The 20,224-nt window shown below is 42.8% G+C and overlaps 1 protein-coding gene across 3 annotated transcripts in view; it reads right to left on the bottom strand.

The window, feature by feature from the left end:
• Positions 1-8,726: 8,726 nt before the first annotated feature.
• The window catches only part of LOC121543963 (anoctamin-4-like), a 52,198-nt gene continuing 40,700 nt past the window's right edge, over positions 8,727-20,224 (bottom strand). For 2 of the 3 annotated variants that reach the window (XM_045208861.1, XM_045208860.1), the window contains 12 exons: positions 20,043-20,207; positions 17,102-17,138; positions 16,846-16,957; positions 16,682-16,739; positions 16,097-16,194; positions 15,853-15,995; positions 12,477-12,629; positions 12,014-12,161; positions 11,758-11,877; positions 11,552-11,660; positions 11,240-11,443; positions 8,727-10,879 (listed from right to left, as the gene is read on the bottom strand). In XM_045208861.1, coding sequence (XP_045064796.1) covers positions 11,252-11,443; positions 11,552-11,660; positions 11,758-11,877; positions 12,014-12,161; positions 12,477-12,629; positions 15,853-15,995; positions 16,097-16,194; positions 16,682-16,739; positions 16,846-16,957; positions 17,102-17,138; positions 20,043-20,207 — 1,335 coding nt within the window. In that variant the 3' untranslated portion in view covers positions 8,727-10,879; positions 11,240-11,251. The remainder of the gene's footprint in view (positions 10,880-11,239; positions 11,444-11,551; positions 11,661-11,757; positions 11,878-12,013; positions 12,162-12,476; positions 12,630-15,852; positions 15,996-16,096; positions 16,195-16,681; positions 16,740-16,845; positions 16,958-17,101; positions 17,139-20,042; positions 20,208-20,224) is intronic. The other variant, XM_045208862.1, reaches the window with a different exon arrangement.

Consider the following 20,224-nt stretch of genomic DNA (forward strand, 5'->3'; position numbering starts at 1 on the left):
CCAATAAAAAGCGAGGCTCCATCCAATTTGATCTTTTAGCTACGTTTTCAAAAGGCCTTTCATTCAACAAAGGAAAAGTGGACCTTTACAAAAATGACATTTTGTGTTGTAGTCTGTTTGTACTGTAGGAACAGAACAAACAATTCTTGATTTGATGCTTGAAGCCACAGGGATGCTGGCGCTGTAGCTGATTTTTAGATTGTGCTGTCTCGCTAACTGTAACAGAAAAGCCATCTCAACAATAGATCTCTTTGCTGTCATCTGTAGGGGAGTTAGAGGAATATGTAAGATGAAACTCCGCCTCCATTACAGTTATATAATTGATGAAGGGGCAAGACAAGGTGAGCATTTGTGTACGGCAACTCACAAATGGTTTCCTCATGCAATTACATAGTTTAGAGTACAGTATGGCCATAGTGTACCATATTCTGAACTGTGTAGTTTTTGGTGTTGAAGTTCTCCCTAAAACAAAAATTGCCCGCAAACTGATGTGAAAACAACAATTTGTGTTTGGGCTTTCTTCTCATAAGAAGAAGAAAAGGGAACATTTTCGCAGCAATAGCAGGGAGCTACCACCACACAGACTATAGGCGTGGCTTCTGTAATAATGCTGTGTTGAAACAAATCAAAATATATTTCATACTTGAGATTCTTCAAATAGTCACCCTTTGCCTTGATGACAGCTTTGCACACTCTTGGCATTCTCTCAACTAGCTTCACCTGAAATGCTTTTCCAATGGTCTTGAAGGAGTTCCCACATATGCTGAGCACTCGTTGGCTGCATTTCCTTCACTCTGCGGTTCAACTCATCCTAAACCATCTCAATTTGGTTGAGGTCAGGGGATTGTGGAGGCCAGGTCATCTGATGTGGCACTCCATCACTCTCCTTCTTGGTAAAATAGCCCTTACACAGCCTGGAGGTGTGTTTTGGGTCATTGTCCTGTTGAAAAACAAATGATAGTCCCACTAAGCCCAAACCAGATGGGATGGCGTATCGCTGCAGAATGCTGTGGTAGCCATGCTGGTTAAGTGTGCCTTGAATTCTAAATAAATCACAGACAGTGTCACCAGCAAAGCACCCCCACACCATAACACCTCCTCCTCCATGCTTTACGGTGGGAAATAAAAATGCGTAGTTAATCCGTTCACCCACATCGCGTCTCACAAAGACACAACGGTTGGAGATGGCGCCGTTTCACGGCCCTCTAACCAATTGTACTATTATGTGTGTTTTTTTCGCGTTATTTGTAATTTATTCTGTACATAATGTTTCTGCCACCGTCTCTTATGACCAAAAAGAGCTTCTGGATATCAGGACAGCGATTACTCACCTCGTATTGGACTAAGATTTTATATTCAACTAGTCGGACGCAAAGGGTATTCTACAGACACCCGACAAGGCCCAAATCCCTGTCATTCGCATGAGAAAGAGACGGAGATATCGTGGACGTAGGTCGGGGTGCCTTGTAAGGATCCGACGGCGAGCGAGTAAACTACCTCTTCCATCAATCCTATTAGCCAACGTTCAATCATTTCAAAATAATTTCGACGACCTAAGATCAAGGTTATCTTACAAACAGGACATTAAAAACGGTAATATCTTATGTTTCACCGAGTCGTGGCTGAATGACGACACGGATAACATACAGTTGGCGGGATATACGCTACATCGGCAGGATAGAACGGCTGACTCCGGTAAGACAACGGGTGGCGATCTGTGTGTTTTTGTAAACAACAGCTGGTGCATAAAATCTAATACCAAGGAAGTCTCTAGGTTTTGCTCGCCTGAGGTAGAGTATTTCATGATAAGCTGTAGACCACACTATTTACCAAGAGAGTTTTCATCTATATTTTTCCTAGCTGTCTATTTACCACCACAAAACGATGCTGGCACTAAGATTGCACTCAATTAGCTGTATAAGGCCATAAGCAAACAGGAAAATGCTCATCCAGAGGCAGCGCTCCTAGTGGCCGGGGACTTTAATGCAGGGAAACTTAAATCCGTTCTACCTAATTTCTACCAGCATGTTAAATGTGCAGCCAGAGGAAAAAAAAACTCTAGACCACCTTTACTCCACACACAGAGATGCGTACAAAGCTCTCCCTCGCCCTCCATTTGGCAAATCTGACCATAACTCTATCCTCCTGATTCCTGCTTATAAGCAAAAACTAAAGCAGGAAGCACCAATGACTCGGTTAATAAGGAAGTGGTCAGATGACGCAGATGCTAAGCTAGAGGACTGTTTTGCTTGCACAGACTGGAATATGTTCCGGGATTCTTCCGATAGCATTGAGGAGTACACCACATTAGTCACCGGCTTCATCAATAAGTGCATCGATGACGTCGTCCCCACAGTGACCGTATGTACATAACCCAACCAGAAGCCATGGATTACAGGCAACATCCGCACTGAGCTAAAGGGTAGAGCTGCCCCTTTCAAGGAACGGGACTCTAACCCGGACGCTTATAAGAAATCCTGCTATGCCCTCCAACGAACCATCAAACATGCAAAGAGTCAATACAGGACTAAGATTGAATCGTACTACACCGGCTCCGACGCTCATCGGATGTGGCAGGGTTTGCAAACTATTACAGACTACAAAGAGAAGCACAGCCGCGAGCTGCCCAGTGACACAAGCCTACCAGACAAGCTAAATCACTTCTATGCTCACTTCGATGCAAGCAACACTGAAGCATGCATGAGAGCATCAGCTGTTCCGGATGGCTGTGATCATGCTCTCTGTAGCCGATATGAGTAAGACTTTTAAGCAGGTCAACATTCACAATGCCGCAGGACCAGACGGATTACCAGGACGTGCACTCCGAGCATGCGCTGACCAACTGGCAAGTGTCTTCACTGACATTTTCAAGATGTCCTTGACTGAGTCTGTAATACCAACATGTTTCAAGCAGACCACCATAGTCCCTGTGCCCAAGAACACTAAGATAACCTGCCTAAATGGCTACCGACCCGTAGCACTCACGTCTGTAGCCATGAAGTGCTTTGAAAGGCTTTGCATAACGCCCCAACAGATCCACAGATGATGCAATCTCTATTGCACTCCACACTGCCCTTTCCCACCTGGACAAGAGGAACACCTACGTGAGAATGCTATTCATTGACTACAGCTCAGCGTTCAACACCATAGTGCCCTCAGCTAAGGACCCTGGGCCTAAACACCTCCCTCTGCAACTGGATCCTGGACTTCCTGACGGGCCGCCGCCAGGTGGTAAGGGTAGGTAACAACACATATGCCACGCTGATCCTCAACATGGGGGCCCCTCAGGGGTGCGTGCTCAGTCCCCTCCTGTACTCCCTGTTCACCCATGACTGCATGGCCAGGCACGACTCCAACACCATCATTAAGTTTGCCGACGACACAACTGTGGTAGGCCTGATCACCGACAACGATGAGACAGCCTTTAGGGAGGAGGTCAGAGACCTGGCCGTGTGGTGCCAGGATAACAACCTCTCCCTCAACGTGACCAAGACAAAGGAGATGATTGTGGACTACAGGAAAAAAAAGAGGACTGAGCACGCCCCCATTCTCATCGACAGGGCTGTAGTGGAACAGGATGAGAGCTTCAAGTTCCTTGGTGTCCACATCACCAACAAATGATCATGGTCCAAACACACCAAGACGGTCTTGAAGAGGGCACGACAAAGCCTATTCCCCCTCAGGAGACTGAAAAGATTTGGCATGGGTTGTCAGATCGTCAAAAAGTTATACAGCTGCACCATCGAGAGCATCCTGACTGGTTGCATCACCGCCTGGTATGGCAACTGCTTGGCCTCCGACCGCAAAGCACCACAGAGGGTAGTGCGTACGGCCCAGTACATCACTGGGGCCAAGCTTCCTGCCATCCAGGACCTCTATACCAGGCAGTGTCAGAGGAAGGCCCTACAAATTGTCCAAGACTCCAATCACCCTAGTCAGACTGTTCTCTCTGCTACCGCACGGCAAGCAGTACCGGAGCGCCAAGTCTAGGTCCAAAAGGCTTCTTAACAGCTTCTACCCCCAAGCCATAAGACTCCTGAACAGCTAATCATGGCTACCCAGGCTATTTGCTGTACCGGTACCCCCTGTATATAGCCTCCCTACTGTTATTCTATTTTACTGCTGCTCTTTAATTATTTGCTATTTTTATTTTTTACTCATCTATTTTTTACTTAACCCTTTTTCTTCTTCTTTAAACTGTATTGTTGGTTAAGGGCTTGTAAGTAAGCATTTCACTGTAAGGTCTACAGGTCTACATTTTATTTTATTTGGAACCAAAAATCTCAAATTTGGACTCCAGACCAAAGGACACATTTCCACCGGTCCAATGTCCATTTCTCGTGTTTCTTGGCCCAAGCAAGTCTCTTCTTCTTATTGGTGTCCTTTAGTAGTGGTTTCTTTGCAGCAATTTGACCATGAAGGCCTGATTCACACAGTCTCCTCTGAACAGTTGATGTTGTGAAGCATTTATTTGGGCTGCAATTTCTGAGGCTGGTAACTCTAATGAACTTATCCTCTGCAGCAGAGGTAACTCTGGGTCTCACATTCCAGTGGCGGTCCTCATGAGAGCCAGTTTCATCATAGCGCTTGATGGTTTTTGCAATTGCACTTGAAGAAACTTTCAAAGTTCTGTCTGTCATTTCTCTTTGCTTATTTGAGCTGTTCTTGCCATAATATGGACTTGGTATTTTACCAAATAGGGCTATCTTCTGTATACCCCCCCACCTTGTCACAACACAACTGATTAGCTCAAACGCATTAAGAAATTCCACAAATTAACTTTTAAGAAGGCACACCTGTTAATTGAAATGCATTCCAGGTGACTACCTCATGAAGCTGGTTGAGAGAATGCCAAGAGTGTGCAAAGCTGTCATCAAAGCAAAGGGTGGCTATTTGAAGAATCTCAAATATAAAATATTTATTTGTTTTAACACTTTTTTGGTTACTACATGATTCCCTGTGTTATTTCATAGTTTTGATGTCTTCTCTGTTATTCTACAATGTAGAACATAGTAACAATTAAGAAAAACCCTTGAATGAGTAGGTGTTCTAGGACTTTTGACCGGTAGTGTAGGTAAACTGGGAAACAATATTTTTGATAGCAGGCCTCCATTTTGGATAAAGACATTCAAGTTTAGTCACGACACCCATTGCATGTGCACCAGCGCACATGACACCTTTGTAGCGTCACACGTGATGCTTTAGTAAGCAGTGACGATAGTACCTGATGAAACTACAGAGCAGCTTGAGTCCATTTAATTCCCGCACCCAAAGTGAAGTCAATTCCATTAGCTGTATGGGAATTGAATGGGAGGCCTACAGCGTAATCCAGACGTCCTATCTAATCTCTATGCACTTGTAATGCTCTGTCGTAGCCGGCCGCGACCGGGAGACCCATGGGGCGGCGCACAATTGGCCCAGCGTCGTCCAGGGTAGGGGAGGGAATGGCCGGCAGGGATGTAGCTCAGTTGGTAGAGCATGGCGTTTGCAACGCCAGGGTTGTGGGTTCGATTCCCACGGGGGAAAATAAAAAAATAATGTATGCACATACAAAATAATGTAAGTCGCTCTGGATAAGAGCGTCTGCTAAATGACTAAAATGTAAAACAAAATTTTTTAAATGTAATTATGAGCTTCCCATCCCGGACACCGTGTTAGACACTCTCTGCCTTAGGGATGGTTGCCATGGCAATCATCATCAAAGGGAATAGTCTCGAGAGCTCTGCAAAAGTGACAACCACCACGACACATCGAGGATTGAAATTACAGAAATTGGATCATTTACCCCAGACACCTTGCTGCATTTATAGTCTGGTCACGCCGAGGGGCGTATCATTGATCTGAACCTGTGTAGCTTCCTTTTTGTCAGAGATAACAGCTTTTTGGAAGCCTTGCTATTTCAGATCAAGCTGCAGTTATAAAAATGTACCGACCTGTTTCCATCACAGCTGTTGTGATTTATTTTTTTATACGGTATGACTTGACGCGCATAAAAACTGTGGATGGAAACGTGGTTACTGTTACTAATTGCAACACCATCAAGTGTTTCCATAAAATGCTGCATACTGCACCTTTAAACTTTACATGGGTGAATTACCATAGTGAAACACATGGGAGATTTTGAAAACAGACAGTAGAGAAATACTGGCAGGTTGTGATAAACAACAGCTGACTGCACGTTTACAAACCCTTCAGGTAGATGCTGGGCTAAGTGCCTGTGTGTGTGTGCATGTCTGTGCGTGTGAGTGTTAATAATACATTGGGTTTTGTAAGTAGTGTCTTCTGCAGGTCATACATCCCCTTATCCCCTGCAGGTCAGGGGTCACCAAGGCTATGACAGAGGTGTAACTTTAGCCCACCCTTTAAAAGTTCCCACCCAACTTTGTTTACGACCTATGAGGTGACAGTGAGAGGAGAGACCTGTGAGGTACGTACAATGCACCTGACATGGGACAGGACTTATTTGTGGAGGAATGTAACAGTTTTTCTGGGTGATTTGTGATGTTTTATTTGTGCTTCCCATTACTGTGTTTTTGTATTTTAATGTGTGTGTATATTTATATTGTATTATACAGGGCGCATTTGAAAAAGAGACCTAGGTCTCAATATGTCTTCCCTGTTAAAATAAAGGTTAAAATAACATTCAGTGAGAAGGAGATGTACGTTTGGAAAGTAAACAAGTAAATTAACAGGTTAGTTTAGCAGGAGCTTATGAAACAGGTGTAGACAAATACATTTAAAAGTTATGATGGGTCTGCATTAGCAAATTTAGCCAGATCCATAATTTGATATTTATTCACTTAGATTTCTTACACGCCTCCTCTGAAAGCTTACACGTTTGACATTTGACCATAATCTCTAAGTGATATGCAGTTACATGGGCGAGAAAGATCAAACATGATTGGCTATGAAACTATTAAGCAGCATTTAAAAATGTTTGACTTAGAGAGCCGCAGCGCACACTATTGTTCAGTTATTAAATATGGAACTCATTTCATAATTCGTTTTACTATCAATTTATAACAATGCTATGTGTTCTTTCAGAATTCATTAATTTGTACGGTCGGTGGACCTATTAAAGTGAGGGGAATAAGATTTGTGTGTTGTGGCACTATTTCCTAGACCAGGACTGGTAAAGGGTGCCATGAGATTTCATATAAACAGAAATGAGTTCAATGGACAAAACAATAGAATGTGGTGCCTTTGACCCAGTTCCTTGTGTGGGGAAGGTGAAGAGTGATGCACTGTTGACATAATTGCCACTTTCACCGGGACAAGCGCTGACAGATTCCCCCTTAAAATGGTCCCTTCCAATGTATTGGGTGCACGCAGCAGGTCACGGTTTGGACAGGATGAGAGCAGCTTTCCACATCATCAACCGTGTTTTAGACTACATTATTATCTATCCGCCGTTACAAGGGTTGTAGGCGCACTTAAGTGTGTGTGTGTGTGTGTGTGTGTGTGTGTTTGATGGAACAGGCTGCTGTGTCAAACCAGGCAACCAGTGAGTGGTTCTTTCTCTCCCTGTAGCAGGGACAGAGGAAGACAGTCATACATCTAATCTGCGTGTGCAAACAGCCCGTGAGGAGGACTCTTTATCAGCTGGGGCCCTGACATTCAAGGACATGCACCATGGCACTGTCCCCACGGGAGCGCTGAAATCATTTATGACATATATGATAAAAATACAAGACCATGTTAGAAACCAACACAACAGTTGTGTGTTGGGGTTTTCTGTTGTCCAAAGGGCCTAGGCATTCTTCTGGCGAAGCTCTCAGTGAGGTTGGGAAATGCCTGAGGGACCAGAACTGTGTGATTCAGGTGAGCTACAGCTTTTTCACCCTCACATTGAAGTTCTGGATCCTGACAAATTAGCTTTTACCCGTGAGCCTTGATCTTGGGGTATACAAATTTGACCAGTATCAAACCCGCGTTGTCTTTGGTAGCCCACTGAGCTAAAGCCTTAGAATGAGCTCTAGGAGCTGACATGGGTTTTCAGGTATCAGGCATGGTTGATCATTAGGCAAGCAAAAGTAATGGAACCACACAAAGCAGGGGGTCTCTTTAATTAAAATCTGAAAGTCTATATTTGAGAACTCCTATTAAATGTTATTGAACATCAATACGTTTGGGTATAACATTATGAGACATTGTGTTTGACGTCTAAATCTGGATCGTGGCTGAGACAGACTGGAGAGGCAGACTGAGTAGTCCTGCATGAAAAAGTATTAGACAATGAGTTAGAATGGATTAATTAAAAAGACTAGCAAGGGATAAAAATTGGAAGAAAAAAAAACCCAGACAGATCAAGGAACACTGGTCACCAGTCTGAACGAAATAGATGAAAACTCAAATGAAGCTTACATCCCATCAAACAGTAGCCCAGACATAGAATTATAATCTATTCATTCATTCTATTTCTATGAGCCCAGGTCCCTACCACTTCCTATTGGACATAGCTGCCAAAATACAGGATATGAGGACACGGCTGATATGATCGCAGATTCCCAGGATAGCCTTACGCAACTCAAAGCCGGTGTCAGGGATAATCCTCTTATAGGAGAAAATTCGCATTAATAGGAAACAAACACGTCATGTTTCCCCTCTCCTGTTTTTAATCATAAAAATGGAGAGTTTACGTGTAGATGGGCACCCTGAGATAACTCCTCAACCACACCACAGTAATCCACACTGAAGGACATGGCACTGGACAACATATAACTTGTAGCCTCCAATTTGTAGTGATGTGCATCATGTACAAGCGAAAGTTAAAAATCTGCACAGCAGATTACAAACATTTTTCAAGGGTCAGGAGGATTATTACGTTAGCTCCATCACTACGACTCAGATTTGGCTAATGTGATTTCCAACAGATTCCAACAGCTTCCAGCTGCACATGTAAGAATCCCAGTCAAGGTCAGACAGTTAGGCTAAGAAGAGATGCTCTGTGTATCCTCAGAATGGCTTTATAATGCTAACACAATATGACCATAGACAACATACTGTAAAAGCAGTGTTCATAAAACATACAGAATGGTTTGCAACTTCCCAATGGCATTACAAAGCCATTTTCTCAGGCTTCCAGGGTCAAGACAGTTGCAAGATGGTTGTGATTCCATTGTCAAGACAATCAACTTCCAACCAAAATGCTGTCTCTCTTCAATGACATTCAGCCAATACAAACAGGAACATCCCATTTCTGCTAGAATCCAGCCCTGTGGTTGCTGATGAAAAAGCCCTTTCAGTGTGCTCTGTGTGCCAACATGACCTTGATTGGCCTCTTCAGCTATCCTTTTGTTTAGTCTTATTAGACCCCTGAACCTCAAACCTGAATAGGAGCTGTAACAGTTTTAAATTACATCTGTCCTCAATGTAACTGTTACCTGTCACAGAAAGGGATAACAAGCTAGTTCACCTTGATAGGCTGTTGTAGCGCGAAATGTGTGAAACAAGTCTGTCTACGGATATAAAAGAAAGTGGTTGATATTGAGACTTGCATACAAAGTGGAGCTTGGCAACCAACTGTTGCCCTTGGCAAAATGTGTATTAATATTATATCGACATGTAGACACTATAAGAATTATATAAACGTACAAGAGAAAGCTGCCAACAGTTAAGAGCATTCAAATAAACATACAGCTTTAAGGATTTGAGAAGATATTTTACACCAATAATGGTGTTAATCTAACAAGAATTACTCCAGGGGCACAACAAAAAACACCCTACAATGTCACTGGTCAAAACAAACATACTTTTGATCTTCAAAGTATCAGAACATGACTGTGTTTATCTTTGGACACTTGACTGAAAATACGTGAGAACACTCACAAAATGCTAAATGTAAACCTATTCCCATCTCTCTCTCATTGCTTTGAGCCCTGTGGCTGCGTCAGGAGATAGGTATATTGGCGCCCCCTGGTGATCCAGTAGGGAACTGCACAGGGGATCAGGTGTTACCACACTAGTCACTAGAGACAGACAGTAGCTGCAGTTACAGTCACTTGGTGGGCAGCCTCTAAACGCGCTGGAGGAGACATTAGTGGTAGTGATGTATACAGTGTCCTGACAACCTGACCTACCCGCTAAGGATGTGATAACCTCAATGGAGATTCTAATAGTGGCAGATGGAAAGATGTTGAAACAGGTTTAAAATGACATCAAAGTGCAAATGGGACAATTACAAAACCGGTTTGTAATAAATATGAATCTTTATTACTCTTGTTATTAGTATCCATTGTAAAGGAAGGCATATGATGTTTGAGCAGTCTGCGTCCCCAACCACAGATCTGATGGAACATTGTTTCAAAATAACATCTTATTGCAGCACACAATGTAAGCAGAGAACATCGCCGAAGGTTTACAACCTCGTGAAAGCAACTGATCATGATTTCTCATGAGTTTTGTCCTCAAAATAAAAAGGCTAGGATTGTAAACAGGGTTTGTCATAAACAGGGTTTGTCATTCAACCGCACGGATGACAGAATCTTTTTTTAAAGTTGTGACAATAGAAATGCAAAAGTTTTTTTTGTGTCTCTTTTCTTTTAAATCTACATTCAGGTTTTGAAGAAATGTACAGTTGTGAGTCCAAAGTGGAAGGAGAAATCTGGAAAAAAGTAGCAAACCCCATTGTCAAATGTTCCAATGTATGTCCTCTTTTTCCCTCACCCACTGGCCTCTCGGCATCAGAATGACATACAGTACGTTTGAACACCATGGCGAGGAGTATGCTGAATGCAGTTTGTTGGACGGTCCTCTTGGGGGTGCTCACCTGGTCCAGCGGGAGACACAGACAGGCAGGACAGTCCCTGGCATGCATGCAGCCAGTTCTCTGTCATTCCCCCACACAACACCACCGAGCAAAAATGGTCACCAGTATGACCTGTGGAGTCATAGAGAGAGTGTCAGTTGATAATCACAACAGTAGTGGAACTTCTAGACAACAGGAACAAAAGCGACATTACTTATTTAACTTCCTTGCACAACCTGGTCCCTTGTCATCCAGTGCTTCAAATTGGCAAATCTTACTTCGATAGCTGATGTGTGTTGAGCGTTCAGGCATAAAATGACAGCCGTGCTTCACCCAGATGAGTGGTGCTACACATTGGTCATGCAGGTGAGTTATCCTTCCTATATATAAATGTAAATCCTATGCGCCACACTCTGCAGCCTGCAAACTGTTATAGATTGCCTGTCCAGTATTCCGTGCTGGTCCCTTCAGTGCAGTGCAGTTATTTATCACCTGTTTGTGCATTCAGGGCAACGCGTTATGATTGGCCCTGTAATTCTTCTTCTTCTCGTTCTTCTCCTTCTGCAGTCTCTCTAGCTCAGCCTCGTACATCATCTCCTGGATCAGGTACTTCTCCCGCCGCATGCGGTCCCGCAGGTCCTTGGGCAGGTCTGGGATCAGGTAGGCGATCAGGTTCTTGATGGTGAAAACCATGTGCTACAAAAGCACAATAGTACAGTAATTACAGAATGCAATCTTGGCTGAACATTGTTATGGTTTTGCATGCGGTATCTGAGTTTAATAGAATTAATTTTACAAACTAACCTCGAAGACTATGATGAAGGCCAGCCGTGCGGCCAGGACATGCCAGAACTGCAGCGTGTAGGAGTATGGTTCACCGGGCGAGTCTGGGGGCTCTCTGTAGTCACGGTACCTGGGGGTCAAACACAGGGTCAAAAGGTCAAAGGTTATGACTTTTCTGTTCAAACAAGCCCAACCATACCAAGACTCTCTTTGGTCACCAAACCTACCTGCAGTACTTCACTGCTTCTCCAAACGTCTCCGATCCATCTGTCCTGGGCTCCGACTTGTTCTCAAAATCAGACACTCTGAACATCGATAGACTGGCGTTCACATATCCCATCATGCACCTGGACAGGAAACAATAAAATGTCAGTGCTTTGACATTGTGATGCAGGACAATGCCGCTGCCCTCTATTACTAACCATAATACATGTCAAAGGCAGACACTTTGTCTGTGTGGTCACTGTGGTCTGGCTCACTCACCTCTCCCCGGCTCGGCCCTGCCCGGCACACGGGCCGTACTTGTATGCGTAGACAAGGCGTGGGATGAAGTCGGAGGTGACGGCGATGACAAAGGCATTGGTGATGACGGACAGGATACCGATGCCCTCCAGGATGCCGTACCAGATCCCTGGAGAGAAAATAAAAGAATGTTCTTGCTCCGATGCAAATGATTTATTACGGTTCACCAACAAGCAGCCTTTGTCAGGACTTCTTCAAAGAATACTCAAAGGGGTTTGAAAATGATTCCAAAAGTATGAAGCATAAAAGACTAGTCGGCTAAAATTGGTTGTCTGTGCTGAAACGAATAAAATAGGGTTCTATTGAGTGAAAATAGCTGAGGCACGGTGTTGGCGTAAAACAATTATGTCTATACGGCATGTTTTGCGTTCCTTTGAAAATGGCCCTACAGTAGGGGATGGTCAGAGCGGAAGATGAGCCTAACCTATGTCTTTGGCTTGAGTGGGCAGCGGTCGCCGCCACTGGGTGACAAACTTGTAGGCGTCAAGGCGAATCTCGATGATGTTGTTGAGGAGGGCCAGGAGCGGGGCCAGGGGGAAAGCTGCCACAAATATAGTGGTGAAGCCAAACTGTAAAACTGAAAAACACACAGGCACAGAGAGTAAAGCATGAACAGTAGTCCTATTCAAAACCCCATTCAAAAAAACCATTCCATTTTGTACAGATGGCCAACCCAAAGCCATATTCACTCTGAAAGGCCAATATGATTTGAGGTTATACCATTCAATGTCACAATTGTTACTGTGCGTGTGGGCATTGCACAGGACAAAGTTAGCCATTTAGATTTTGTGCTTCGTGAAGAGCCTCGCCAAGGAAGTCACAGACGGTAGTACATCGAGCGTAATTACAAATCAGCATTCAAAAGCCTACAGAGACATCACATAATGGATCTATGGAGCATTATGGGTTAAAATAGCATTATGGGTTAAAATAAACAGTGACACATGCATGTGGATATAGTTGCATGCTGTGTGCAACCACGGAATCCTAGCCTAAGTGTTACACTGATCTGTCATTGTCATAAATGTCACGGTCATCTGACACTGTCATACATATATCTGTCTACATCAAACACATGAAGGAGAAATGCTTCAAGTAACCATTGTGTGATTAATACATGGCATGTGCCTGCTTTATGTATACTTCACATAATCGTACTTAAAAGACTTAATTAAAGGACAACTCCACCCCAAAAACTATCTTTTGGTATTTGTTTTATTAGTCCATTGTTGACATAGTCCCAAAAGGTTTTGCTTGTCAGCGCTCAAGTTTTCAAGATATGGAACTTTCAAAATACAGAAATCATCTGCTTATGATGCATATGATGCAAAATGCAGCATCATATGATGCAAAATGCATCATACAGGGATGATTTCTGTACTTTGAAAGTTCCATATCTTGAAAACTTGAGCGCTGACAAGCAAAACCTTTTGGGACTATGTCAACAATGGACTAATAAAACAAATAACAAAAGATCGTTTTTGGGTGGAGTTTTTCCCTCAATATACACATGTGGAAAAAACTATATAGACAAGGATTCATGTCGCTGGTAAATAAATGTAAACATGACATACAGTACATGGCATGTATATAATGGTTTACATGAGCTAACACAGTACGAATGCTGGATTATGGTTAACCTTCGACCTCCAGTTCCCCAGGGGGCAAAGAGGTTAAGTCAGTCATGTAGATCAACTTATTGTAGAATGTAACAAGAGCAGGTTAGAGTTCTTACTGTCCAAACATGTTCTGGTTTTTACTCAACAGTTCTTAAATGTCAAACTGTATTAGAGGATTATAAAATAGTGAAATATTGAAATGATGACATTTCAATAATGATATCTCCTAGTTAGTAAAGTTGGCAGAGGCTGCATGCCGTTTTAGAGGATGTTATTCCTTTAAAGGTGAAGAGCTTACAGATTGATATGGACATTTCACATGGAGAATTGTATAGCATTATACTTCAGTTAACTATGAGATAATAACTTTTCAATAATGACATCATACATAACCACTCATTATTCTTACACCAGTGTTTACTTGGTAAATTACATTCCCGGATCATTTGTAACACTGGTATAAATTGTTATAAATTCTGTATTCTTATGACAGATGTTTTTAGCCTTATGTGGGCCTTGTGACGTTTAATCAATCAACTGGCCACTTATTCAAGTAGGCTGTATTTCATTCTGGAATCTCTCCGGTAGAAAGGTCATTTCCACCACCCAGAAACTAGCCCGATTAATCAGCATCCTCTGAGGTGATCTATAGTCATCAACAGACTGTAGCCAGGTGTGTTATTGTTTTGGCTGGCTGGAGAACAATTTGGCACTAACACCAGCACTTTCCCCACCCCAGAACCACCCACAGCTCCTCATAGGACACTGTTTTGACCAGTGGAAATATTTGTTCTATAGAAGTAATTAGGTCCTAAGCTAATATTCATGGGCTTTGTCCTCTCCATGTGCAGTTTGCCTGGCAAAGCAGAATATGATGGCAAGGAGTGCAATAAACATATTTGGCACATGCATTCATGACCTAACTAGTAAACAACATTTTTTTCTACAGTACCTTTCATGTTCACTGCAAGCAATCAGGCAATCAGGGAGAAATGACAACGGAGTTGGTGTCCCACAACTGACCAATAGGTTCTCTCAACTTTTAACAATTTACGTTACAGTAGTCTAATTACTGTATAATTATTATTGTAAGCAGTGCAACAAGTATTGTAATTACTCATTGCTACACTGTACATACTGTTAGTGTAACTAATGGTTATGTCTAGGGGTGCTGCTAGGGTTAGTTGTGCTGCTGTAAGTTGGAGTGTAACTATGAGTTACAATACTTGTAACACTGTACTCACAGGAATAATTACACAGTAATAAGAACCCTATGTAAAGTGTTACCCAAATTTCCAAATGCTAACATTTTAGTATTTTTGTCCAAAAATCAATATCCCCAATATTAGCATGTTTAGCATTTCATGTCCCAATCATCCCAAAGTGTCTAAAATTGAGCCATTTGTAGTGAAAGCGTGTGAACATAACAAACAGAACAGTGTAAGCACCACTGATGGGAATGGGACAAACAGAAAGAAGAGGATCTATCGATGATAACAAACTTACAACATCAACACATTTTTACACCCATCTTACACAGAGGAGTTAGCTATGTTTTCTGCACTTGTGTATTAACCGTATACAAGATGATGACGGCAATGATTCTCAGTGTTCTCAATGCAGAGCAGTGGCTTACTTGGTTGCTCACTCAGGTCTATATGGCTCTTCTGATTGGTCAATTGATTGATTGTGCTTGAATGAAATTGAGGTAGAAATTATTTGCGTTTTAAAGTAACTGTCCAGTGTTTCCAGATTTCTATGGAATATAACCTATAATTAATTATAATATGAGTGAAATTTTTCCTTCCAATAAATGGTAATTAAGTATGTTAAAAAGCAGCTTTTCTGTATTGGAATGGCGTACCCCAACAACAGAAAGGTGTGGGTGCATACTGGTCATTAAAAACATTTATTTGAGTAGACCACTGATTGGCCAGCTCATCCTTCTCAGGAGGATGACATCATCCTCTATGTTGAAATAGCAAGCATTTTTTAAACGGTCAGTTTGACATGGGGTTTTTGAAGTGTTTTTTCTCCTATGTATGTTTTTGCCACAAATACGAGTATAGGATGAGCCAACAACATTATTTGGGTATGAGTTAACAGAATATGACCTTTTAAAAGTGAGATTTTCACTGGACAGTTACTTTAAACGTGTGCTCAGGGTCAAAGGGCACATACTCATCTCCAGGTATTCGTCAAACAGTCCGTAGGCATTCATGGGCTGCAGGTTGTAGTCCCTCTCCCACTGCGGGAAGCTGGCCTTGGCGTTGGGGCCGTGCTCCTGCCTCAGCCTTCGCCGTGTCCACCAGTTCTGGATCAGCCTGACAAACAACCAATTATTAAGAGTCACGGGGGGGTGACTGGTGGAGATGACATGCTAGGCGCTATCTGCGTCTAATTGGCTAAGGCAGGCCATACTCACGGGTAGCCCAGCTCCATGAAGTTGTTCCAGGTCTGCTTGAGCACCATGATGATACCCATCTGCATGCAGAGATCTATCAAACAGCCACTGGGATGGCACTACACAGACAGGGGAAACAGTGCCGCCACTTACTATAAACAACTGTTCAACTAACTATACAGTAACCCTACACCCTAATTTTCTGGTTCATAACACAGAGGTTCGAGTGACAATACAGTGTTCCAAGCTACTTTCCACTTAATCTGGGACACCCAGAACACCATCACACGTGTTAGGAAATATACTAAAGAAACTAGTGAAGTCTCCACCCCTCTAAACTGAAACTCTCAGACAGTTTCTGGCAAGTCTCTGGGACAAATGTCCCCTCCACTTCCTAAATTCAAAAGATGCGAGCGCCTGCGAATTTGTGATATAATCAGCGATTAAAACTCTACGTACTGGATCAAAGTTCCTAATTCGTTGTGGCATCCCACAGTCTGTCGACAGATGCTACTACCATTTATGTTACGTGCATCTGTCCACAAGAGTACTTTCCACTAGAAATGTTCCAAGTTGAACACATTTGAAAAGCCTTAGTTCACTCACCTCTTCCAGTTTCCAGCGGTTAATGAGGCGGATATAGGCTCCTGGCCGACCAGTGAACCTGACAAAGGTGGTCACATCATTCTACTAACCAATCTCAATGAAATATAGTGTGAAATATGGTCGATATTATGATTTAACCCCATGAAGTAGAGATGTTTCCTCACCTTCCCAGGAAAAAAGCTATGTAGAAGGTAGAGCTGTTGAGATTGACAAACTGAAACAGGAACATCTTCAGGGTGAAGCTGTTCTCCCACTCTGACTCAGTCCTTGGCTGCTCTGTGGATATAGAGCCAGAGGGAGAGAAACAGAGAAAATTGAGAATAAGATTAAAGAAACATAAAGAGAGGGAGAGAGAAAGAGAGAGAGGGAGAGAGGGCATGTTACAGCATTATGACAGATGGAGGAACATTTGTAGCTTACCTAAATTGGTGAGCAGAAGGGCGACTTTTTCATACAACTGAAAAAAAAACAAGGTTACCAGTTAATATGGTTTTGTTTTCCTTATTCTCATGCTGTTGTAGCTAAAGCGCGATGTCCTGACATTGAAGGGCATTAGGATACATTTTTATCAACATTTTGAGCACCACTGTAGTTAACTATATCAAAAAGCGCTACATGACATTAGGGTTTCACCACTGATAGACATTAAAATACACTGAGTGTACAAAACATTAAGAACACCTTTCTAATATTGAGTTGCACCCCTCTTTGCCCTCAGAACAGCCTCAATTAATCGGGTCATGGACAAGGTGTCAAAAGCATTCCACAGGGATGCTGGCCCATGTTGACTCCAATTCTTGCCACAATTGTGTCAAGTTGGCTGGTAGTGGATCTCTACTCCGAATAGCTTGTTCCATCTCATCCCACAGATGCTCAACTGGATTAAGATCTGGTGACTGGGCAGGCCACTGCGGTAAACTGAATTCACTGTCAAGCTCGTGGAACCATTACTGGACAATCCTAGCATGGGGCATTATCCTGCTGAAAAAATCAATTAGCAGACGGATACACTGCTGCCATGAAGGGATGCACCTGATTGGCAATGATGTTCAGATATCCTGTGGCATTCAAACGTTGCTCCACTTTTATCAAGGGGCCTAATGTGTGCCATGAAAACACACCCCACACCATCACACCACCATCACCAGCCTGCAATGTTGACACGCATCAGTGTGAAATAGCAGGAACCAGGATTCATCAGACCAGGCAATGTTTTTCCAATTCTCCAGTGTCCAGTGTTTTCGTTGCTTAGCCCACTGCAACCGCAGTTTCTTGTTTTTGCTGAAAGAAGTGGAACTCTTTAAGGTCGTTGGCTGCCATACCCCATTCGTGTCAAGGTACGACGAGTTTTGCATTCTTTAATGGGTCTTTGGGCACCAATGTTGTACTAGTCTGTCAGTTGACTAACTGTAGCCCGTCTGTTGCTCTGCACAATTCGGGTTAGCCTCCTTTGTCCCCTTTCATTAATTACCCGTTTTCAACCACTGGCCTGCCGTTGGCTGGATGTCCTTTGGGTGGTGGACCATTCATGAAACACACGGGAAACTGTTGATTGTGAAAAACCCCGCAGAGTTGCAGTTCTTGACACACTCAAACTGGTGCACCTGGCACCTGCTACCATACCACGTTCAAAGGCACTTAAATATTTTGTCTTGGCCATTCCTCCTCTGAATGGCACACATACACAATCCATGACTCAATTGTCTCAAGGCTTTAAATATCCTTCTTTAACCTATCTCCTCCCCTACATACATACATACACACAACCAGTCAAAGGTTTGGACACACCTACTCATTCAAGGGTTTTTCTTTATTTTTACTATTTTTTTACATTGTAGAATAATAGTGAAGACATCAACACTATGAAATAACACACATGGAATCATGTAGTAACCACAAAAGTGTTAAACAAATCAAAATATATTTTATATTTGAGATTCTTCAAATAGCCACCCTTTGCCTTGATGACAGCTTTGCACACTCTTGGCATTCTCTCAACCAGCTTCACCTGGAATGCTTTTCCAACAGTCTTGAAGGAGTTCCCACATATGCTGAGCACTTGTTGGCTGCTTTTCCTTCACTCTGCCGTCCGACTCATCCCAAACCATCTCAATTGGGTTGAGGTCAGGGGATTGTGTAGGCCAGGTCATCTGATGCAGAACTCCATAAATCTCCTTCTTGGTAAAATATCCCTTACACAGCCTGGAGGTGTGTTGGGTCATTGTCCTGTTGAAAAACAAATGATAGTCCCATTAAGCCCAAACCAGATGGGATGGTGTATCGCTGCAGAATGCTGTGGTAGCCATTCTGGTTAAGTGTGCCTTGAATTCTAAATAAATCACAGACAGTGTCACCAGCAAAGCACCCCCACACCATAACACCTCTTCCTCCATGCTTTACGGTGGGAAATACACATGCGGAGATCATCCGTTCACCCACACCGCATCTCACAAAGACACGGCGGTTGGAACCAAAAATCTCAAATTTGGACTCCAGACCAAAGGACAGATTTCCACTAGTCTAATGTCCATTGCTCGTGTTTCTTGGCCCAAGCAGGTCTCTTCTTATTATTGGTGTCCTTTAGTAGTGGTTTCTTTGCAGCAATTCGACCATGAAGGCCTGATTCACACAGTCTCCTCTGAACAGTTGATGTTGTGACTTGAACTCTGAGAAGCATTTATTTGGGCTGCAATCTGAGGGGCAGTTAACTCTAATGAACTTATCCTCTGCAGCAGAGGTAACTCTGGGTCTTCCTTTTCTGTGGCGGTCCTCATGAGAGCCAGTTTCATCATTGCGCTTGATGGTTTTTGCGACTGCACTTGAAGAAACTTTCAAAGTTCCTGAAATTTTCCGGATTGACCGACCTTCATGTCTTAAAGTAATAATGGACTGTCATTTCTCTTTGCTTATTTGAGCTCTTGACATAATATTGACTTGGTATTTTACCAAATAGGGCTATCTTCTGTATACAACCCCTACCTTGTCACAACACAACTGATTGGCTCAAACGCATTAAGGAAAGAAATTCCACAAATTAACTTTTAACAAGGCACACCTGTTAATTGAAATGCATACCATGTGACTACCTCATGAAGCTGGTTGAGAGAATGCCAAGAGTGTTGAAGAATCTCAAATATAAAATATATTTTGATTTCTTTAACACGCTTTTGGTTATGACATGATTCCATATGTGTTATTTCACAGTTTTGATGTCTTCACTATTATTCTACAATGTAGAAAATAGTAAAAATAAAGAAAAACCCTGGAATGAGTAGGTGTGTCCAAACTTTTGACTGGTGCTGTATATATGCCACTTTATTGATCTCATAATCCTAAATGCATTTTTCAACAAAGCCTTTACCACATTGAGGAGCATGATGATGCAGAAGTTGATGCACACGGCTGTGCCGGTGGTGGCCACCTGAGAGTTGTTCCTGATAAGAGCCCAGCCGAAGGCGGCAAAAGTGCTGACTGTGATCACGCGGTAAATCACAATGCCGAAGACGGCAGCGATCACCACCAGGATCTGAGGAGGTCAATAAA

Source organism: Coregonus clupeaformis, chromosome 28, assembly GCF_020615455.1.
Source record: "Coregonus clupeaformis isolate EN_2021a chromosome 28, ASM2061545v1, whole genome shotgun sequence".
Classification (NCBI taxonomy): domain Eukaryota; kingdom Metazoa; phylum Chordata; class Actinopteri; order Salmoniformes; family Salmonidae; genus Coregonus; species Coregonus clupeaformis.